The sequence below is a fragment of the Sinohyriopsis cumingii genome, chromosome 10 (assembly GCF_028554795.1).
Source record: "Sinohyriopsis cumingii isolate HCF-2022 chromosome 10, ASM2855479v2, whole genome shotgun sequence".
NCBI classification, from domain to species: Eukaryota; Metazoa; Mollusca; class Bivalvia; order Unionida; family Unionidae; genus Sinohyriopsis; species Sinohyriopsis cumingii.
Genome location: NC_142970.1, coordinates 74,959,085 through 74,984,601, shown reverse-complemented (window position 1 = coordinate 74,984,601; position 25,517 = coordinate 74,959,085). Strand labels below are relative to the sequence as shown.

General features: G+C 35.3%; 1 protein-coding gene across 1 annotated transcript in view; it reads left to right on the top strand.

Annotated features, from left to right (window-relative positions):
* The window catches only part of LOC149790401 (uncharacterized), a 263,333-nt gene that overhangs the window by 132,456 nt on the left and 105,360 nt on the right, over nucleotides 1-25,517 (top strand). The window contains exons 22-25 of the mRNA XM_089972455.1: nucleotides 6,896-7,210; nucleotides 13,524-13,686; nucleotides 16,683-16,906; nucleotides 22,856-23,034. Of these exons, the coding sequence (XP_089828581.1) occupies nucleotides 6,896-7,210; nucleotides 13,524-13,686; nucleotides 16,683-16,906; nucleotides 22,856-23,034 (881 nt within the window). The remainder of the gene's footprint in view (nucleotides 1-6,895; nucleotides 7,211-13,523; nucleotides 13,687-16,682; nucleotides 16,907-22,855; nucleotides 23,035-25,517) is intronic.

Below are 25,517 nucleotides of genomic sequence, written 5' to 3'. Positions count from 1 at the left end.
TTTGCTCCAGTGTGAGTGTGGTTTGGACTAGTTCAAACAATGTGTGGTTGAAATTGAATGTTGTGGTATAGTTAAGATGTTTTATCATGGAGTTCTTTGTGATGACAGCAATTCCACCTCCGCGAGAATTACAGGGGAACGACTTGATGGAGTAACCAGTGGGTGTTAGATCCGCACACTTGGGTTCATCGCCTGATGTTTTTAGCCATGTTTCTGTCACAAAAAATATGTCAACATTTTGGTTATTGATAAAATTAACTATTTCTGTGCGCTTTTCTGGTGATCCTACTGACTTTGCATTGAATAATGCAATGCGCAGAGTTATTTCTTGGATAGTTCACACAAAGGTTGATGAATTAATTGGTATTTGAATTAGGTTATCTAAATTAACGGTCGAAAAAATTTTTAATGGTTGTGCCGAAATAAGGGAGATAACTGGAATTCTTCTTCCTGTTCTGCACCGGCCAGCTTTGAACAACGTTTCTTTTTTCGCTTCTGTTTACATTTAGGTAATGATGAATGTAGTCCCAGTTTGTTTAGTCAAGGCACAATTTAGTGTGGAGAGCCAAGGAGTGAACATTTAAAGCAATTAATGGGGGTCCATCGTTGCATAAACGGGTTGACTGGCGAGTATCACATCATTTTGGTTTGTTGAAAAACATTGGAGCAAGACAGCTGAGAAAAAGTCTAATTATTCTCATTTCCAAAACAAGGAGATAAACAAACACATACGAATTTAACAGCCAATACATAATGAACACAATAATGAAGATAAAAACAGGCAACAAGCACAGATATCATGAAAAGGGCACTAAAAAACGGAACAACTGCTTCAAGCTGGTTAAGCGATAGCGGTCATCTTGTTCTCCCATATAAAGGGTACCTGCTATTAAAGGGCACATAAATACATCTTCTTGATTTCATTGCATTTTCAACCTTTATGTAAAGGCTGCCTGACTAATAATCATGGACAATATTTTATGGCACCATTATACATTAGTTGTAAGGCATGATTATACCAATATACACACACACACACATTCACACAATGACATTGAAGAAGAGAAAGAATTGGATGGTCATGGGGGACTGCTTCATTTTGATTAGCAAATATCTGATTCTGCATTGAACATTTGTCCACCAAACAAGATGGATGACAAGACAAATCTTACTTTCATTTTGGTAAAAAGAAATTTGTGACAATTCCTATCTTTCAGTGACCATAGACTAAGTAATATTTTGAAAAATTGCAGATATTTTATGCAGTCTTCGTCAATGCTCAATACTTGTATCAGTACATAAAATCCTTTTAGAGCTGACCCTCATTGCCCTTCATTACGATGCAGTTCTGGAGATATTGCAATACCACCATAGAAGCTTTGACCAAAGTTTAATTTAATTAAACAATTAATTTAGACTTTAAAAAATTCATTAACAAAAAAATGTTTGTGAAACCATTGTACTTGAATTATGGTCTTCCAAAATGAATGACATTATGCATTGAAAGAAAACAACCGGAACTTAATTATCATTATTTTCTTTTTAAATATTATTATTATTTGATTAGATTAAATGCACAGATACATATTCAATTTGTATAAATTTAAATTATTAATATATTTTGTACAGGCTTTTTGTCTCCCCATCCCACCTGGATGTACATGTATATGCATTTGAGTTCTTGCTTGTTTTCACCATGCTGTGGTTGGGTATAAAACATGGCAGTTTTTGTATCAAATGTACCACAGTATAATGAGTGAGAGTTGTATACAGTAGCATGTGGCTTGCCTATAATCAGATGTCTTAATAGCACAAAGTACAGTGTGACCCCGCTATATACCATGTGGCTTTTTATTTATTGGCGACATTGTTGGCTGTTTAAACTTTTATATACGACCATTGGTTTGGAGTGCAGAAAGGAAGCCACAAACTGGATGTAAAATGCACTGAAATTTATCTATTGTTATCTAAACAAATTATTTGTCCATACTGACAAACCATCTAAACAGTGCATTGTTATATCATAATCCGCTTATCTTGACATCTAGCATGAGTTCTGTATGTTGTGAAATATCCGCTTTTTTGTTGTTGACATTTCTGGTAATGGAGATCAACCGGACAAGGCATTGTCTCGTAATCTATCTTTCTTCAGATTTTCGGCCGCTCGCTAGTAATTAATATATTTACAAAGACTGACTTTTGTATGTGGATGGTAAGTAAAATTCCTCTTCCTTTCACTCAGAATTAAATCCTTCAGAACACTCACATTTTCTGTAATAATCCCTGTCATCAGAACACCTGTGTCTCTATCATCCATTGACCCTTTGTTAATTTTCAGACACATGCGTGGAAGGCAGCATCATGCTGCTACCATAAATGTAACAAAAAAATACATCTTATTGGTTTATTCAGTAGGCATGGAGGGACAGTAACTAGAATAGTCTAAACGGCGGCAAATTCCTTTTTAAAAATGTACCCAGATAAAATAGTTTGCTGAAATTTCAAAGGAAACAGATTACCTTTGAAGCACCGACTGTTATGAAAACGTACTCAGCAGATGGAAAAAATACCAGTCTCAATCATGCAATACAATTATTTGATGTTGCCGCCACAATAAGAAATGGGCATTTGTTTGGTTCTCCAAAGCTGTCCTTTAGTGGTGACTTAAATAGTGCATGCACCCTTCATCAAAGAAAGCCGACTACAATCTTTCAATAACAGCAAAGAACTTTTCTTCAAAGGAAGTCAGTACCAAACTTAAATAAAAGTGATGGAATCTGATGGATGTTTGCATTTTCCAACGTGACTGGAACACGTTAACTGTGCTGTGAAAGTTTCCTTTTTGTAGGGAAAATGTTTATGCTTATGAACGCTACCAACAGCGGCTTAAAATGCAAACTAACTTTTACTGACTTGGAACGTACTTTAAATGTGTTTTGTTATTTGTTACATGATTGTGCTATGTTTTTCCACTGAATTCAGACCAAGATGACCTGTTACAAAATTAATAAATATTTTAAAGCTCTGTGTGTGCATATTTTCGATGGAATCACTTGTATTGTGGATTCAGTGTATATGAGGTTCGCAGGTGAATACACGGTGTTGATACTCTATTCATGCTATACATTAGACATTTATATATAAACAGGATTCACATATATGTACCAATTCATGGTTCTCTAAATAAAGTAAACTATTATATTATGTCTTCTCTGTTTTCACTACAGGTGTATTTCTCATTTAATATGCATCAATTTAAGATGGTAACTGTGCCGATGAAGCACGTATTTTACCACCCGCATTTATTACCCCCCACCCCCACCCTGCCACATTTTTGTTGGGGGTACATTTTCTTCAGCTTACTGACTTGGTTGCATATAACACGTTTCGGTATATAACGCGGTTGGGTTTTATGGCTCCCAACTACTGTGTTATAGCGGGGTCACACGGTATACATGTACTCAGAAAGATTCTTGTCCAAGTCTTCAGATAAAGTTACAGAAGAACATTTTCTAGAATATATCACAGATCTTGTTTTGTATTATGTCAGTAAATGATGTCATGCAATTAATACAGAATAAACTTGAGAAAGAATTATAACATGCATGTCATTATATCCTTTGTACTTCATTGTACACATGATTTATGCATGTAAATAGTATAGGTTTTATTTGTAAACACTTATGGTTGCAATTATTAGTCTTCAGGGTTATCTTCATTTTCAAATTTTTTTATTGCTGCATTTGGCTGACATTTATTCAGTCTCATAAATTTAATGAAGCTCTATAAACTTATTTCAAATCATATCTCAAGAATGAAAGCAACACATGATAACTATTTTAAATAAATGTCTTATTCATGTTGTAAGATGGGGCATTTTATGTTTATTTTTATACTGTTGTGAACACTTAACACCCTGCTGGAACACTGCAAGGCAGTGTAATAAGTCCCCTACTATTTAACCTAATGGTAAATGACTTTGACCTCAATGCAGCCTCCACAGAAATAAACTTGTCACAATTTGCAGATGATAGTAGCATATGGAGGAATGGAAATCCTGCCAATAAAACAGTAGTTAAAGAAATCTAGCAGAACCTAGACAATATAGGGAGATGGGCGGACAAATGGGGTTTCAAAATATCTCATGAAAAAACTGTGACAATCATATTCACCCCCAAAAGAAATAACAACCTAGTCTATCCAAACTTCTGTATACAAAATCAATTAATCAAATACGTAACAGTAGTAAAATTCCTAGGAATGTTCTTTGACAACCACCTCACATGGAAACTGCACATTGAACAACTCACCCAGAATTGTAACAAAGATCTCAATTTACCCAGGAACATCACAGGGACTGACTGGGTATCCAACCAGGAAACCCTCCTTACGATATTTAAAACCCTAATTAGATCAAAACTGGATTACAGTTGCCAAGCATATAACTCGGCTAAGCAACCTGTACTTCAAAAACTTGACACTATCCAGAGGAAAGCCTTACTATTATGCACAGGAACACTCCCCTTAACATTATTAGAAGAACTGCAAACACTAACAGGAGATCTACCGTTAAAATTACGTAGGCAAGAACTGCTCCTCCGATACTCCATTCGATTAGATACCCACCTAGACAACCATCCCACCAAAATAGCTATAAACAAGTGTAAAGTTGTCTTCAAACCCAAAATCATACCCACACCAAGTGGCAAAGTAATCCTTGAACAAAGAGAAAAGATACCTCTACAAAAAAAACAGGTAACAAACAGTACAGACCAGAACAAATCACCGTGGTTACAAAAACCACCAAGGATTAACATTGAAGCTACCAAATTAGCCAATAAAGAAGGACGAGAAAGCTTACTAAAAACTGTACTGGTAAACGAAATCAACCAAAAATACACGACTATGTTAAAATATATACCGATGGATCAAAAACAAACAACCCACCAAGAACAGCAGCAGCAATAGTCATCCCTGAATTCAATATACAAACGGGATCCAGATTACCTGACTATTGCTCCATTTACACCACTGAATTCTGGGCTATATTTGAATCACTACAATGGATTAAAGACAACCAAATACCTAAAGCAGTCATTATAAGCGATTCCCTAAGCGTTATCAAATCAATCCAAAATTGCAATACACACTCTAGGGAACAATTCCTCGACAGAGCATGCCAATTAATCAACGATATCACCACAGCACATCAATTAGTCGAGCTCATGTGGATACCATCGCACATTGGAATCTCTGGCAACCAAACAGCAGACAAAGTTGCACAAACCAAACTAGGAGATCAAAACTCTATTAATCTTAACTATAGCTCTACAGAAGTACTAAGCTTTGCACAAACATAAATAGACCAAAAATGGCAAGATTTTTGGAACTCCTCCACGAAAGGTAAAAAGCACCATGAAACCCCAAGAAACGTAGATAGGAACATACAGCTACCTAAGGGTACCTATTTAGAACAGAAAGCCATAAACAGGATAATAACTGGAAAAACTAAACTAGCAAGCAGTTTTGGAAGGTTTATGGGACCCAAACCAGCAACCATTAACTGTTTTAACTGCCACACCACCGAAGATCTACACCATGTATTCAATATATGCCCAAAATATCAACCCGCTAGGAAAATATTTATCAAAAACCAAAAAGAGATTGGATCATAACACACATACCCAGAGTTACTTATGGACTCTAATAAAAATAAACAATCAGCATATAAAAATATAAATAAATTCATAGACTCAGCGGGACTTGGGAACAAAATATAATTTCTATCCCCACAAAACCAAAAGACCCAGTAACTAGCTAAATTTAGAAGCCCCCACATAAAAACCCATAACATATCATTCAATTTTATAAAAAATATTAATAAATAATTCACTTACGAAGCACCTATCAAAAACTAAGGAAGCCGCAAAATTGGATGTCCTAGATGTCCTTAACGAACCAAGTAATCAGCTAGGACTCCGGTCCTAGATGTCCTTAACGACTCCGGTCTCTTGCTAAATAAAGTATAAATAACATTCAGTCTCTAAAAACATTAATAAATAAATAACTTAAAGAGGCAATATCTAAAAACTTATAAATAACATAACACAGAAAGCACACACTAAACACCTCGACTAGTAATACCATAATAACCTTGAAAATCTCTCTTCATACATGATTTCTACTAACAACCTCTATACACAGCATAGAAACCCCCCCCCCCATTTTTTAGAACAATTTGAAGAAAAAACAAAACAAAAAATAATAATTAAACAAAACGCAAGAAACACCAGGCAAATGCAACAAGAAACCAGCGATGTGAAGCAACCAGGACCGTTCCCGAGCTCTCCTTCCCACTAATGACAGCCAACCATTCAACTGTAAGGGACCTTTATGGACCCACAGATTGAGGCCAAACTATCAGTAAACCTAAAAAGTGGCACATGCACAATTGTGCGCACGCCACTATAATTAAACTTAACAACAGCAATAACACCCTGCTGGTGCCCGTATCTGCCGGATAAGTGGATAATCTGTAAGCCATGATGCATGTACAGTACATACATACATACATACATACATACATACATAGGCACATGTAGCACATATATACAAATTTTGACCGACTTGCACACCTGTTGTTCAAGTGTTGATGTTCTCTTTGACATTAGAGATCGTGCACATACATAACATACATACAATCTAATTTTAAAATACTTGCAAACACACCTATAATTCTAATAAATCTCAAAATGCCAGATGCAAACTTCCAAAAAAGAGGATTATTATAATATTTTTAATAAATAGATAAGTTATTGTATTCTCAGCATGAAGAAGATAATATATCCAGTGTATTGATACCTTCTTATTTGAACACATTTCTACCTAATTGTAGAGAGTCTCTGAACCTGACAAGGAGGTTCCTCTAGTTGTTGATAATTGGGAAGATGAAAGCTCTTCCAACTCATCTAGGGCTTCTTCACTGACCTCTTGCCCCAGATCTGAATCACATGAGTGTCACCATGGTAAAAATAAGATAGATTCAGAGGCTGGGTCAAATGTTGAGTCGGAGGATATTGAGTCAGAGGTCAGTTCAGAATTTGAAGAAAGTTCTGATGGGGATGATAGTGAAATTATCAAACTAAATGAGGAAGAAGATGATGAAACTGTTGTCATCAGTGATGCAAAAACAATGGCAGATAAACCAGAGGTATTTAGTTTGCAGGGTGCTGTGAGTTTGCAGTGTAGTAAATTAAAGGTATTAGGTTTGCTGGGTGCTGTGAGTTTGCATGGTAGTAAATTGGCTTGATTAGTTTGGTGTGATATAATCTTACTTACCACACTTGCAAAAAAAGAAACAGATTTTATATTCAATATATTTACTTTATTCTAAATGTTTCATGATAAATGTTCACTATATATATATAGTTTTGAATATTTATCTCAAACTTCCAATAGATATATAATAGATAAGAAAATATATTTCAAGCATTTAACCAGACTTTTTTTTGTGATCAGGGTCATATACTAAGTTTCCAGTAGAGATAATTGAGCATATGAATACTTTAGTGAAATTTTTTTTGAAAAATAATCAAATGGATTGTGGATAACTATTTTAGATTGTACAGACCTGCCACTTACCCTGATTTACTCAGGATCATCCCGATATTTTTTTGTTCTTTAAAAATTCCAAAATCACAATTTCCTGATCTTTTCCCCCAAAATCCAGATGTTTAAAAAATGACAATTTTTTTATTTAAATTTTTTAAATTTACAATGGCTATGCAAAGAGAGCAAAAATTATGCAGAGATTCCATGAGGAATACTCTACAGCCACTGAATAAAGCAATTGTAAATATCAGGACAGTTAAAATGATCAATAGATCAATACATTTTCCCAGGAACATGATCAATCGGAGTTGTAATACCAAACTTGAACCCCCAGGACCTTCTGTACTGAGGTTACACTGCGTCTTTTAAATTTTCTGTTTTAATAAAGGGAAGGGGGTGTTAATTAGGTGGTATATGGTCACAAACACTGATCCTGATTTATTTTCTCCAAATTCTTGATTTTCATTCCACTCAAGGTGGCAGGTCCGTATTGTTTTCCCAAGTAGTTGAGGACTTAACTTATTCTGACCAACATGGGCATAAACTAATAGCTAACCATTTAAACTTTCAGTATGAATTATCGACCAATTACTCTGAAAATAATCTTAGATTTAAGATGCCATCAAGTAGAAATAATGCCATCATTAACTTTCAAAGATCATATTTTTTGTCACTTTTCTTTCCTCTGATAGGTTGTTACTTATATTGATTAGTCCTTGAAGGAGCTGGTTTTAATCAATTTGCTTTATCATTTAGAGAAGTCATGTTTCATGATTGCCCATCTTCTCTGAAACTTAATTTTCGAACATAAATTTCTCTGTTTAGGACCATAAAGGATAAATTGTAGGGATTCTAGCTAGTTTGGAAAGTGTCCATTGCTGATAACTTTAGGTACATGTATGTTATTTGTTAAATTTTAATTAATTCATTTTATTATCTTGATTATTTTTTTTCTTCTTAAGCTTCTCTTTGGGCTAGTTAGGTGATGGTTTGCTTTCATTTTTATTTAATAGCTTTCATACTTTGCACTCAGCATGAAGGTTTTGTAATATTTTGCATATTTGACTTTACAAACAAATAATTAATTTAATAGTGCACATTTTGTAGAATTCCCATTTCAAATATTTGTTGTAGAAAGACCATTTTTTATCTCCCTTACATCTACTAGAAGGAATGGTTGCAAGAACTGGGGTGGTGCATTATGAAGGAGAAGAAAACTAGACAGGGTTGTTTTTGTTTAGTGTATTTGATGATTGCAAGATATGGCTAAAACTTTTTCCAGCGGTAGAGGCAATTTTGTACTTGTCAGCATTAGGTGGCTTTGAAAGTGGGGCACAGTGTGTTCGTTTTTTATGGGGGGGGGGGGCAGCATTACTTTGAATCTTGTACAAAATAGTACAGTGGTCCCCAGCTACCGCCACTACATGGCAAATTTTCTTGGAATCAACAAGTTTGTGTCCAAAATGAATGGCAACACTTATGAGCATCATGCCGCTAGCATTTTAGGCCAGAAATGTCAAATGTATCCCTCTCAAGTAGCCAATTTTATCTAATGTGTCCAGAACCAATATTTAATTTATCCATGCAGTAAGGTAAGTAATCCAATTATCTCTACTGATGTCGGTTTCCAGATGTTATGTTATTATTACTGAAAGAAGTGTTTCCCAAAGTACGTTATAACATGTACCACTATGGGTAATATATCATTATCATTTACGGGAAATGGGCTGTTGTAATATAGAGTTTTGTGCTTCAATCAGCTGTTGTCTTCTTCATTTTGATGATTAAGACTGGATGTAATTGTCAAGATCATAACATGGTCAATATAGGTTAAGTAGAGCTTTTGTGGATTTACACACAAATTAACCTTAAAGCAAAGAGTTACAAGGTGAAGACCTAAAAGTCAAATGTGACAGTATGTGTATCACTTTCTTTACAAAGAAGGCATTTAGTCTATAAAAGTTTCATCTGCATGATTAAACTGCAGTAGTGTACATCAGCAACATAGGAATAAATCATCCCAAAAATGTAAAATGTCATTACATACATGGAAAATTATTACTTTAGGAGAAAAAGTTGAAGTAATTCACCTGAATAATAGAGTTTTTGCCAACAAATTTCATGCTTAGAACACTCAAATAAACATCAACAGTTAAGGAGAATATTCTGCAGCAGTGAGGAAATGGAGTAAATGGAAAGAGATTCTAGAAGCCATGTGATGTTTGTACCATAATTTTAATGACATTTTTGAATGTTTTTTCAAGGTGTGTGCCAATATTACTCCACTCATGTTTCACACTTAAGAATCAATAACTATTAATATGTTTACTTGAAATAGGTTTATCCATGAGACAAAAAGAACCTTTTAATAATTAATGTTTCTTTTAACTGAAGATATTAAATGAAGTTACAGTTAGCTTTCTTACTACATACACATACACATTTCACAAATCTGTCCCACTCTGGAAAGGCCAATTGTCTTATGTGACCACTTTCACAATGCAGAAGGGGTGGCTTTATAAGAGGGGACCATTGTACTGTAAGAATTCTAATTTTGGCATAATTCCAAATTCAAATGGTTTTATTTGAAACTTTTCTAGTTTTATTTTCTATTTTTGATGTTGCCAGATTTGAACATTTTGAGCTAAATCAAGCGAAAGATAAAGTGTGAAAAATGCACCAAACAATTTATTTTGAGATTTCTGCTTAGGAGAACTGCTGAAGCAATTTTCTTTCTAATTTTTGTCTTAAAGTGTGGATGATTTTCCTGTTGAATGTGACATAGCTAGTAAAAAGCCAGGGGGTTAAGGATTTTGTATACAGCATATTACATAAAACATCAGGTTTAAAAACTGATTCACTTTTCTTTGAACTACCCCCAGCATAGAAAAGAAGAACAGAAATCACAAACAAATGCAAATATAATCTCACAGCATGGCATTATGAATAACTAAATTGTAATTTTAAGTAGAAATAAATACACTTCTGTCTTGTTGAGTAGTACCCTATGACAATATGTCATACAGAAATACCAAATTAATCAAACATGAATAAAGATGTGTAGCAGACATTCTGTAGCCGAAGTCTATGAAATTAACAATCAGTCAAAAGTCAATGCTTATTTAACAGGTGATCACCAACCAGCACAAGTGTGAGTAGAATCGATATCAGTTTCATTTACCTTGATCAAAGCCCTATCACACTTTTGTTCATGAGACCGTGTGTAAAATGACTTTTAGTCACTCCTGTGTTGTCATTCCTATCATAGATTGTCTGAGTAGATCTCTGATAGGTAGTACAAAGTATCTAATAAAAGTGCCTGAATAATAATTTGATTTTTTTCAACCCATTCTGCTTGCAAACATGTCAGATGTCTACAAAATGTTAACATTTATTGAATAATAATTTGATTTTTTCAACCCATTCTGCTTGCAAACATGTCAGATGTCTACAAAATGTTAACATTTATTGAATAATAATTTGATTTTTTCAACCCATTCTGCTTGCAAACATGTCAGATGTCTACAAAATGTTAACATTTATTGAATAATAATTTGATTTTTTCAACCCATTCTGCTTGCAAACATGTCAGATGTCTACAAAATGTTAACATTTATTGAATAATAATTTGATTTTTTCAACCCATTCTGCTTCCAAACATGTCAGATGTCTACAGAATGTTAACATTTATTGAATAATAATTTGATTTTTTCAACCCATTCTGCTTGCAAACATGTCAGATGTCTACAAAATGTTAACATTTATTGAATAATAATTTGATTTTTTCAACCCATTCTGCTTGCAAACATGTCAGATTTCTACAGAATGTTAACATTTATTGAATGACTGATACATATATAATAGAGATGGACAGGTAAGGAAATCTTGCTGGGTACCAGGTCATGGTACTTGGGTTGGATTTTACTATATGTAGTGCAAAACCCAGCCCGGTCTGGGTGTATGTACTGATTATATTCATGTAGGGAAGTTTGCAATAGTTTTCCTAAACAAACATTTTAACTGAGATTTTGTTTTATAAGATTACAACTTTTTAAAACAGATAACGTTGCTGCAAAAATGTCCTTGAATATTTTGTCATGCTTTCTTTAAAATACAAATTGGTGAATTTTTTGACTCGAGTAAATGCAAGTTTTCTTTTTCTTTCATTTATTGTTATTAGTTTGGCTTTCAGCTTAAGCAAATTTAGGCTAGAAATTTGATTTAAATCTTGTGCTCTGACATTGCAAAAGAGATTTCAGCATGATTAGGTCAATAACTTGTCCTATATGACACTATTTGTATTTCCATATATAATATCTAACAGGTTTATGTTCATAACATAGGACATGAACCAATGGAGAGGTTTATATTATTCCAGTCTGTGTGCACTTGTCCCACAGTTTATGTTGGGGTGTGTGTGTGTGTGTATCTATATATCTATATCTGTATCTATATATATATATATATATATTTTTATATATATATATATATATATATATATATATATACACACACACACACACACACATTGCTGCTGGGCTTCAAGCTTTTCTTTGCATATAAGGTTTCCATCACAAAATTGCCACAAAATGCATATCAAATTTGTCTGATTGGCTAATAAAAAAATACTGCAATGAATACCATTTGAAAAGTGGCAATTGTCAACAGAACATTCTGTTCAGAATACTTATTTTGGGCACACAGGATACTACCCCTTTGTTTTCATGACTCATGATATGTTGGCATATTCTGCACATGACTTTGAAAAGATGTAATGTTTAGGCATTAGACTATGGAAATTAATACATTACTTTGGACTCTTTCTGTCAGCATTTCAGCTGAGGAACTAGGTCAGGTTTATAACTGGTTTTGCACCGCTTCGGTGGCCTAGTGGTTAGAGTGTCCGCCTCGGATGCGGGAGGTCGTGGGTTCGATCCCCGGCCGAGTCATGCCAGAGACTTAAAAAATGGTACTAACAGCTGTCTCGCTTGGCGTTCAGCATTAAGAGGTTAGTGTTAGGACTGGTCGGCCTGGTGTCAGGATAATGTGACTGGGTGGGACATCATGCTACATGTCTGCGGCATGATACCCCAGTGCTAGACATCACCATAAACTGCCACATTGCAGACATCATAGCGATATAACTGAAAAATTGTTAAAGCTACGTTAAAAAATAAAAATCATATCACATCACATAACTGGTTTTACAAAATTTAGCAAAACAATGCCACTAAATGACAAGAGATATTAAGCAAATTGAACCACTTTTTTAAGAAATTGGCAAAAGTTTAACAGTATAAAAAAAGTATGATGTGCAGAATAGGTTGACATGGTGGTATATATATATAGAGAGAGAGAGAGACAGACAGACAGACAGACAGACAGAGAGTACACATGTATGTCTGTCCAGTCATCACAAACTTTTTTGTGTTCACTAAAATTAAAAATGACCACATTGGATTGAAACCAGATTTGATGTAAGGCTTCAGGTTAAGACTTCCAGGGCAAATTGAATTTTCACTATTTTTCATCAGAATTTAATGGAGTCTTTATTTCTAGTTTGACTCATAAATTTACCTTTCAGAATCCTATTTGTGTGGCATCTGTTTTATTAACACATCTTGCTTCTTATTAGTCAGGAACAATGAGTAAAAATTATCATTAACGTTATGGAAGTGATAATATTTTAGCATTACTTTTCACAAATTCTGTAAATTAAAGTTTTCATAATTGATTCATTTCAGTTAATACTATCATAATACATGTACTTTGTTCCTGCTAATGTGAACAACATTATTTTTTACTTTATCAGTCATGCTAAGTTGGTAAAAATGTGTACTTTTTAATTTATGCGATGAAAATTGTGTCATCTTTTCTTCGGATCGTTCAAGTAGGAATTAATTTTAATTCAGAGCTTGGAAGATGAATCGGGAAAAAATACAGTGCCTTCTAGTGCAAGGAGCAGCTATGAAAGAGATTATTCAAGATCTTCGTGGAGAAGAGGTGTTCCAAATACACCTCCGATACTGCCACAATCTCCTAGAGATACATATGAAAGCAGAGGACTATATACCAGTAAGTTGATGTTCACAAAATTGAATACTTCGTAAAATAAAGAGCTTGATTTCACAGATATGGACCATTATGGGCAAGCGAGTTTCAGAGAATTCTTGAACTGGCACTTAGAGATATCCTCAAGGATAAGTTTCATCAATGAAATCCCAACAATGGTTCGTATTTGTGAAATGGCTGCCTTGTTAAAAAGAAAATATTAATACACCTCTCCCACAATAACTTGCGCATAACAGGGTCCACAAACATAGACCGCACTATAAGTGAGGGCACGACCTCCAAAAATTGAAATAAAGCACCTTGACATCGAGAAAACTGTGGGGGGGGGGGATTAGGGAACTGGGCTGTTTAATGACTGAATCCTCATTTTACAATCACGTCAATAATAATTTTTAACAACATGCTTTTTCTAATGAAGTTGTTTGTTATTCTGTTTTAAAAACATTTATTTTTAAAATGTCCAACATGTGAAAGATCGTTCCAACTGGTTTCATCAACCATAACATGTACGCAAATAATCTGTGTATTATGTCACTGCCTTTTGTTTTCTTGATGAGTCTGGTTCCCATAGTTGTGTTTAATAGTGTCCTGCCAAATCGGGAGTCCACAGAGCAGGGAACTAGACTAACTGTTGATACACCACCAAACAAGATTCCTTTCTTTTAAAAACACATGACATTTATTTCATGAGACAATCGTCTACGTCAAAACTCAATTATTGTTTTTGTCCAATTATTTGAAATTAATATTGAAGTTGGGATTTCATTGGAAGTAATAATGAAACTTCTTATCATCCTTGAGGATATCTCTAAGTGCCAGTTCAAGAATTCTCTGAAACTTGCTTGCCCACAATGGTCCGTATCTGTGAAATCAAGCTCTTTATTTTACGAAGTATTCATTTTGCTTGGCTGCCTTGTTATCTTTGATCACAGTTATGAAAGGGTAGGTTAATTTAAGGTAGTTTATGTTACCTAAACAGTAACAGTTATAACAGTGTTCGATTGATCAAAGGAAGTGAGTTCACCTAACATATGACCGAGGCTGCTAGATTTTAAGTTTGTAGGAATTTTTTTGCTTTTTAACTTTTCTTTTATTTCACCTCCTTTATTTGATTCAAAGGAGATAATTAACATGAGAATACAAAGGAGGCCAGCTTTTAATTCATTGCAACAATACAACGAATACTTTTCCGAAAGTCATTTATCAAAATACAGGCAGCACTTAATTAGGTTTTCAGTGAAATGCTCACAGACACAGCCGTTACAATAGATTGAAACATTTTACATTTAATTACAAGAGGACACATTGCATTTATGATGATTACATGTCAAAGGAACTAAAAGATAGAAATAGAACACAAATTTCAATTGATAAAAAAATTATTTAAATTGTGTTTATTTAAGTACTGCCTCCACTCTGCATAAGTGACATTTTCATTTATCGACATTTCCTTACATATCATTAATTGCGGTTTACTAGGAATGTTGCTTGGAAAGAAAATGTAAAAATTGTTTTACCTTATTTTAATTTGATATTCCATAATGTTGATTAAAATCTACAGAACCTATCTACCACTTTCGATGATAAAATAAGCGATGTATCAAAGTTTCTGTTACCTCATTTTGATCACGATTTTCTTCAAGTTCAACATATAGTGATCATCTTTTGGGGTATTTTCTGGTTTAAACAAATGGGATCCATGCCTGACCATGAGTTAAAAGCAGGTTCACGAGTTATCAGGGCGCAAGTTATCGGGGAAGTGGTGTAGATGTAATAGGACAACTCTTGATTGTAATTTTCCAAACAGTAAAAGGAGTAGTTTACTTTGGTAGTGAGTGGAAGAGGAAAATGTCAGTTGTAAATTTTGGTAACAGAAGCAATGAACTAATCCCAGTTTTTATGGTCCAGTACTGAAACTTGAATAAGACTTAGATAGAAAACATAAGTATATTCTTAGGTAGCAAACTTAAGTATATTCCAGTACCTTTAGATTCAAAGTATTATATCGAATACATGAATAAAGAATATTTTGACCTTCATTGTTCTAAATACACTATAATAATGATAATAATTATAAAAATAATAATAAAAATAAAGACTTTATTTAGAGAAGATAACTCAGTTAGTTACAGAACAAATCTACCTTGAGGCCTTCTATCTGTTATTTATGATCTGTACAGTATATACAACATGATTTGAAAAATATGGCTTGATTCTAAAAGTCAAAGTATCAAGCCTGGAACGTACATTGAAACTAATTTCTGCATATGTGACAGGTTAATGATCAGGTTGAAAGCGTTAAACAAAACTTTCAAGATGAAGAATTTGACTTCAGCATTAGTTTATTTTGATAATAGAAGACATTTTTTCATTAAAAGGTGAGTGATATAGTTGTAAACAAATGATATTGGTTACATCAGTGCCAAAATTTTAATGAAAATGCGGGTGGTTTTCCAATTCCAGATAGTTTGATCCATTTGGAAATTTTTTGAGGATAAGCGTGCCATTTCTCCACTTTCTGAAAGCAGTACTAGACTTATCATTGTGAGTCTACAGTTGTGTCAGAAAACACCATTTCATAAAAAATTCTTTAAAAATAATGTCTGAAAGTTGCAAGGCATTAAAATTTTTTTATTATTTTAGCACCAAAAAAATGTAGTCTGAAAAAAGCCAGAGACATACAAGAAAGACAGTAATTAATGAACATATGTACATGATAACAATATTTGTAAATTTTATTTTTCTAACATTTGTTAAGGTTTGAGAACAACAAAAAAATCTGTAAAATGTAATGTTAAGGTAACTGTTATCTTGCACACATTTGCATAGACCATTGTTTTTGAGCTTGTGAGTTTAGCTGTTTAGAAAATATAGTCATATACACTGTCATTCTCACACTTCATTGTTCTAATTTATACCAGTAGATACATTCACCTCTCTTCACGTTAACTTGCTTGATTAATGCTTGTCATCATTTGACTGTTGTTTTTTTTTTAAAGTCAAGCCACAAATGTTCCCATTCAAAAATATTAACCGTAACCTGGAGAGCAACCGTAGCCTGGAGAGACCAATAAGGAGAGGACATTCTAATGAGGAAGAGAAACCAACCTCAGCAGTCATTAAACCTAATGCCACAGAATCTTCTCCCACTGAACCTTCTGCCACTGAACCTTCTGCCACTGAACTTTCTGCCACTGAACCTCCTGTTAATTTGCAACCCAAGGTAACATAAATATCTAGCATTACCCTATCTCTGACAAGTGTTTGCATTTTTATTTGTCAGAATGTAATAACTGAAAACTGGCATGTGACTATACCCGTCAAAAGTAAAATTACTACTTGTTCAGGGTGATGGTAAATCTCCATTGACATGATTTTGTATTTGAAGTCTTGAAGAATTTCTTTGCCTTTCTTCAACACAAATATAAAATGAATGGGACAGTTTAGGTTATAGATGGGGCAGATTCGTCGCATGGTATGATACTCATTATAATAGTATCTCTGGGAACCTTAGATCAGCTTTCTCCAAGATGCGGGCCAGATAGCGACTTTTAGAGTCGCAATGTATGATGTAAATTAAACCTGATAAAACCAGGTCATAGGCCGGATGTGGCTGTACATGCCTGCCAGAGACTACCTTATAGTGAAGTACATGATACATATAATTTTACCACCACTAAATGCAGTGTGATCGATGATGATACTTGCCTTTATAACAGGAACCATGTTAAAATGATTTAGTATGGATTGATACGGAATCAGCAGTAAACATGGGTCTGCACAGGTATCTTGCTCAGAATGTTTTGCTTGGTGTTCCATATCAATATTACTTGAGGTTGGTTGAAAAATCTTGTTTGAGATTTTATTGGCACATATAATTTCAGGGTTAAACTTTTTTGTTGCAAGATAGGATTCAAATGCTTTGCATTTATTGGGGATTTTTCCATACTCTGATAGAAAATGTTGACTTTGTATAACATGCACACATATTGCTCTAGAATTCTTTAGAATTAAGGGTTTGAAAGGAAACAAAATAATTTATGCTTATTATGTTATTTCCATGTAGTAACAAATTGCAGGTCAGCAAAGTAAAGTTAGAATTTGTATTCTGTACATTGAAATGGCTTTAAATGCCAATTTATGGGAATATATAGTCAAATTGTTTTGTGTGACTTATTTTGTGGTTTCCTACATGATCATCTTTTCTGACATATATGTTTTGGAGAGTCTTGAAAGAGAAACATCTTCAGATACAGAAAATGCATGTTTTATAATCCAAAATGTTCTTTCATTCCATTCAGTAATGGTCATTTGTTAATCATGAAAAATTAATTTTATCCTGGAAAAATCCTGGAAAAGACCTGGAAATTTATATTTAGAAAAGCAGTGGGACCATGTTTCATCAAATGATCTTTTAAGATAGGGTGATGAAACTTAGTTACTTTCAAGGGCAGCTCTCGCACTTTTTTCAAATATTATGTGTGCATGATTATGAATGTAATTTATCAGTGTATCATTTCAAATGTGATTGGGGGTCCTCGGTGGCTGAGTAGTCTAAAGTGATTGCCTTTACTGATCACTGCCATCGCTGTCTATATGTGTTCAGGGTTTGGCTTGACTAACATGGTTATGCAAGAAAGTGTGCCAGTAGGTTCCTGTGAATTGGTGGTTATCCCAGGGTTTTGTGGGTTATTCCTTCAACAGTTAAACAGGATAGCATTTATATCATGTGCTGAAAAAATGGTGTTAAGCCCATAACAACAACAAATGTGATAGGGTGTGCATGTATAAAATGCCAGTACTTCTAATATGTTTCTCCTTTGAATATGTTCCAAAATCACATTGAAGTTAGAATATAAGCCCTACTACCTCTGAATCCAGCCATCCCAAAGACGAAAATAGGTATTTTCAATACAGAGACGAAGGGAAGTAACTCTTAATTATCTCCCCTTGCCACATGTTGTTGCTAGCTTTAAGCTTTTGCAGTGAAAAAACATTGTTTACTTTGCCAATCAAAGTTCATTGAAAATTTGTGCTTTTTTCATTACATTCATTGAATATTTTTATTTTATTTCCAGATGTATTAAGGAATATTCTACAGGTGGTATACATTATTTTTTAAAAATTTTGACCATAATTATGAAAAGTTTTTCATCTACATGGACTTTGTTTCTTTGTTCTCGCCCCTGTATAAATAGCGGGCATTCTTAACACACTTAACCATGCGTTTCTTGTTTTTTGTCTTTTCCTACGTGTTCAAGAATTAGCTATGATGACTAAGTATGCTGAATGCAAGAATTCAAAGCGAGCAAGAAATCTCATGGCACATGTCTTGGATGTACAAAGTGTATATCATTGGCTGTGTTCACCATGTGTGGCAGTTGGTTGGAGAATACATGGTCGACAGTTCTAAGGAAAACTGCAGGAAACAGGGAGTGATGTGGAAATTTTAAAAAAACAAGAATACTGATGTTTTGGACATTCACCTTATATCAAGTCTTTGGCCAGCCTGGTGGAGAATGCCACTACATCTGGAGGAATGGAAGGAGCTGTGACTTCTCATCCACCATGTGTAACATCACTGGTCTTAGAGATGACGACCATCAAGAATTTATTATACCAGTATAGATCTTGATCCTGACCATGATGACCCATGCACTGAGCATGAGGATAAACATGTGACGTTCATTCTTAGATCCCACCATAGAGCAGAATGAGTATAGAGGAATTTATGGGGCATTGCCAAACGTAGAATATCCACCATCACCACCACCATCCTCCCTCCTCTACACTGACATGCAAGGTTATATCCTCAGTTGCTTTTACTACGAGGAGATCATCCCTTCCTTCTGTCTCCCTCTGCATTTCAGGTGAAAAAATCAAGGAAATTGCTCTGTGTCTATCTGCCAAGATCAGTTACCCAGCTACTTCTGTCTTTTTTCCCCGAGAGTCAGCTTCCAGCATTTCTTGCAATCTCACTGGTATCAGACCCATTCTGAACCCTTCTTCACAGTTCCCCTGGTGTTAGATAAGAATTATGCTGTGATCGGTCTTTGCATGCTCCTATACAGTGGGTAAAGACATTCTGTAGACCACTTCAAAGCTCATTTGCAATATAATGACCACATCTTCGTTGTTGGACCTGGCATCTCTGGCAGTTTTTCAGGCTTGCAGACATGGGTAGCAATGCACATTTCACCCTAGGTCTATGAACCTCCCTTTGAATTGCTTCTGCTGTTCAGTGACAAGATAGAGGAAGTGTAGAGGAAGGCAGGCCAAGAACTTCCACTCCATCTCTATACAGCAACTATCGCCATATGCATCATCTCTGATTCACTCTTATACATCATCACCGATTCACCTTCAATGGCATGATGTCCAGTGATAAGGAGATATGGGATCGTTTGCTGCACAACCCATAAACCATCTGCAATCCCAGTTATGTACAGGAAGACATTCTGCTAATCAGTCTTAGATGCAGTTGTGTCAAGGTGATTGGAAAGAAAGTTTCTTAACCGCCATGTCTCCACTCTTCACAATGACTCTTGTCACTGACCACCTGCAGATAACTATCCAGTAGTGCCAGACTGTTGCTTTTTAAACAGCTTTTGCCTTTCCTCCAAATTGTCTCAGAAGGGTTTTAGTTCTTGTTTTGCCAACCCCATCCCTTTTGTGCTCTCCATTCCTGACCATAGTGCCATCAGACTCAGCAAAGGACACAGTTTTGCTGCAAGAGATCCAGATGCTCATCTTGAAGTGGGCAGTGGAGATTGTTCAAGATTTACAATCTCCAGAGTTTTCCTCAAAGCTTTTTCTAGTTAGGATGACCAATGGCAAGCATCAGTCCCCTCAGTAATCTAAATCAGTTCATACTTAATGCAAAATTTGAGATGGACATGGCAAGATCAGTCCACCTCTCCATCCATCGCAACAAATTAGCCATTTGTCTCGATCAGACAGATACACATTCTCATATTCTTGTCCATCTGGTCTTAAGGATATTCCTGAGGTTTAAATATTGAGGCAGTTGTTACCATGTTTTGCTGTCTTTTAGTTTGAACATATGTTCATGGGCCTTTACAAAACTACTCTAGTATGTCTTATCCCTGTTCTGTGTGAGTTCATCTTCTCATATAATGGTGTTTTTGGACAGAGTCCTCCAGAAACATATCATTTCTGTTCTAGTAAAATTAAAGAACAATCTCATTTTCTGATCAGATGGGAAGTCTGATCTTTGTCCATCCCATCAGTTCATCCATCTGGGTATGGATTTTTTCACCCACCTAAACCTGGTTTGTCTTCCCTGTATTTAGGTCGTCCAATTCACCATCCTTACAGAATCCATTTTCAACTTGAAATGGATTACAACCAGGGAATTTCTGCAACTTCTCAGATCGTTTTATGCAGCAGCAGTTATTGTATCACTGGGTCACCTCTACATGTTCCCTCTGCAGATGACCTTGCTATCTAAGGAAGCCCCTCTTCCATGCCACTTGATTGCAGGAACAGAGTAACAAGATAGTTTCATTTCTGGACCAGTGGTGAAGGTTGGTTCATAACAGGAATACCTCTTGAATGACCACAACTGGATCTGACCATGTGTAAAGATGAAATTAGCCCCGTATGTTAGAGAGCCTGTCTGTTACCAGACTTGAAAATGTCAGCAACCAGTAGGTTCTAGAGGACACAGATCTTCACATCATTCTCTTGATGGAAACTATTTTTAAAAGCCCTTCATTTTTGGAGCAACCATCTTATGAACAAGGTTGTGCCCATCATCTCATACAACTTGGTAGTAGTGATGTACCTTTTCAAACAGGGTGGTACCAGATCAGCCCAGTTCTGCATTTTGGTCTGGGTATTTCACTCTTGGTGTGCAGAATGCAACATCAAGATTCAGATTGGACATATGCAGACTTAATGTCTTGGCAAATTCTTTGTCAGAGAGGGGACAGAATCTCCATGCAGAATGGTTCATACATCTCTCATTCTTTCCTCAGATTTGCAGCTAGGTGTAATCACAAAATACCCACCTTCTTTTCCCCAGTACTGGATCCTGAGGCTTTGTCTGTCAGCGCTCTTTCTCTTGATTTGGATGGTCTGTTGAGTCTTTGCCTCCCCCCCCCCAGATCTTAGTTCCAAAGATCATAAAAGAAATTGAAGTGTATGAAGTGCAAAGTGATTCTGATTGTCCGTCTCCACTGTTACAAATTCAGGATCAACAGTCTTCTCAGTCTAGCAATAGATCTACCCAGGAAGGTCCTTGTCAAAACTTCTCAGATATCCTTGGACCCATGTGTTCCATCCTTGCCCAGACCGAATTCTCCTTCACGTTTGTCAGGAGAGCCTTGCAGCAGAAACAATTCAACCCTTCAATCATCTAAAGATTTGCAAGAGCTAAAAGGTCTTCAACTTAAAAGGCTTACGAAGGGAAGTGACGCATTTTCAGAGACTGGTGCAAAGTCCAAATATCATCCCTTTGAGTGCCTTTGTAACATAAGTAGCTGATTTTTTTTTTTTCACTACTTGAGGAGAAAAAGTTAGTTTCAATGGCTGCTAAGGGCTATTGTTCTGTGATATCAAACATGCATAATGTTTACTAATATAAGTGGCTAAAAATCGCAATCTGAACATCAGAAGAATGATCTATACATTACATGCCATAATTACAGAAAACCCGATGAAAAACGTACATTTATTCCCTGACATTTTCTTCATTTTAACAAGTCACAGCGATAAAGCCTGGTGCCTATGTTTTTTGTCAATATAGACTGGTCTGCTACTTAAGTGTGTTATCAGGCTATAATAAATCTGTAGTACATGGTTTCAAATTTAAAAAACCCATCTATTTTCTTCGTAATGTGTCCTGTACAGTCACTTAGGACATTTTATTGGTTATATTATGACTAGGAAATGAGAAGTTAAGTGTCTGACTCCTTAGCTGGTAGCCAGGTTGAGAATTGGTTTTGACGACTCAGGGAGATAAATTGGGGTGATATTCAAGGTCAAATGTCAAGGTAAGTGGGGAAAGGGGGGTACCAAACTGAAAGATAGACAAACTGAGTTTAATTCTTGACGGTGATAGTTAAAGTTTGCTTCCTCCCCTGTTGTAGTATATTTATTGTGAATAGTTATGTATCATTGTTACAGTGTTGGTGAATTCTGATTACAGGAAGAACTTGAAAACAAAGAGGAAGAATCAGAATTTCTCAGACGGCTTCAGCAGGGGCTGCTGACACTAGATGATGAAACGAATTTGGATATCATGCTGCAGCAACTTCTGAAATATTTGAACCATGCCGATATCAACATTCAGCAGAGAGCAATGGAGTGGTTATGCATTATTCAAGAGTAAGAAATTTTGTATTTAGCAGATGTTCTGTTGATACAATGTTCACAGTACCATAAAAAGCCCTTTTCAAGCAGATTGGACCATGTTAAAAGATTCACAGCATCAGTCTGATGCAATGCTATTTGATTCCGACCTATTGAAGTCCATATTTTTTTGTCTCTACCAAGGGTTGATCTTCAACTCTATCAACAGATGATATCGTATTAAATATGTAACAGATAATTAGTTCTCAGGTTATAGGGCACCTGTGCAGATTAAATACACATTGATCACTAACATGGTTTAAAAAGATGTTTCTTTTAGGTTAGGCTACAAGTGAACTTTGCAGCAGATTCTAACACTTTACAGTGGAATATATTGCTGATATGTTTATTGCCAGATCTGAACAGTTAGAATTAAATCAAACAATAACTACATGCAGTTAGAAAAAGGAAAACGTAAGGAAAATCAAGCCATTATAGTTCAGTTTTTTTTTTTTTTACCATTCATCTGCATCTTCACTACTTTAATATAATTTGAGGGGACCACATCTGCTACAAATGTGGAAAAATTCCCATACTCAAGGAAAGTGCATGTAAAATTATTCTTGATCACCATGTAGATAATGTTCAGAATGGAATTGTTTGTAATCAGAGTAATGCCTGAACAAATGTTCTGAGAAAGGCCAAAATGATGTACAGTAGTCCCCCTCTTGAACAGCCTCCCTGACCAGTGGACACACGCTCCTTACGGCCAGAATCCGTAGGCACCGATGAGTTTGTGTTTAAAAGTACCCCTCACGAAAGGCCACCCGGCTAACGCGACCAGCGGCCAGCATGTTAGTGCAAGAATATAAAATTTACCCCTCACAAGTGGCCGCATTTTATTTTCATATGTATCCAGAACCAGTTCATACCGTGTGTTAAGAAATCCGATTTCTGTTTCCCAATGTCAGGTTTTCATTACTGAAAGAAGTGTTGACTAAAGTACATGTACCACTAAGGTTAATATTATATCATTTATGCCTCACAAGAAGCCACATTTATTCCATAAAGTCGAGAAAGACTCAAATATTAATCCATACAAAAGGGTAAGTACATGTAATCCAATTAGCCTTACTGCTATGTTATCATAAGTTGTCCGGTTTAGTCACTCTGATAATTGTTAAGATTACAATTATTAAACAGTAGTAACAGCTGAGAAGTGGCAGCATGGATGTACAATACACAAGTCAGCAGGAAAATGGTTTGATAGCCTTTATGGCTTCCCTTAGTAAGATGTTGAGATTGTTCACTTTGATAATTAGTGGCTATTACTACTGACAATAATTGTCAAAATGACAAATCCTAACAGCCGCAAGGTCAAATCTGCGTGATGTTAATGGTACATATTGAAGCCGTTTTGGCTTCTCTCACTTAGTGTAAAGAAATGCATAAGAACAATAGAGTACCAGACTGCGACTAATGAATCACGTGACAAGATCACTTCCTTTAAAAACACACGGCAATTTGTTTAGATGCATACAAAATTGTTTTATCAGTATTGTAGTTGGAAACATGAATAACTTACTGGAAAAAGATCAACATGTCATCGAGGAAAAGAAAAATTCTCAGTTTAGAAGAGAAAACAAAAGTAATTCAACTAACCGAGAGGTGGGGGGGTCGAGGATTCTTGCAGAAACTAATGTCAGAAAGACTCAGATAAACAATATCGTGAAAGATAAGGAAACAATTCTGCAGTAGTGAGAAAGTGAAATGGACGGAGAAAGGAAGATTGTTTGAGCCAGGAGATGTTTGTATCCTGATTTGAATGACAAGAAAAAGCAACAATTATGTCAGTTGAATTGGGATATGAGGACTTTACCGCAAGTAATGGATGGTTGCACAGAATTCAAGTGCGACACAATATTAAGTGTTCTAACCTTAGTGGAGAATCAGCTGATGTTCATAATGAAGTTGTCGAAGATTGGAACAAAAGACTAAACGATATATGCAGGGGATATGACAGCAAGGATATTTTTAATTGTGACGAGACTGGTCTGTTGTTTAGACTGTTACCAACAGAGTGACAGATGATGTGATCTGTAACATAATTATAAAGACAGTTTTAAAACTATATCAATGGTTATTCATAACATTCTTTTGAAAATGATGAAACAGTTTGTTTTACATTTATTTCACAACATGCATGTGATTTTGTAATGAAAATATTAAATGTTTTAGAATTAAATGTACTTGTGACTTTCTTCATATGCATTTACTATTCACATTTGTCATCCCCCTCTAGAAAGGCCACCCTCATTATAAGGCCACTTCCCTGCTGCAATAGGGGTGGCCTTATAAGAGGGGGACTACTGTATAAGGTGTCTACAAAATCTGTCTATTTCTTGAATACCATTTTCCAGCAAAGAGATCTCTTCTGGTAAGGTACTCCAAATCTAAGATCATTTAAAGGTCACAAAGTATCCAAACCATAAAAGGAGCTATTCATATATAGCTTTAAA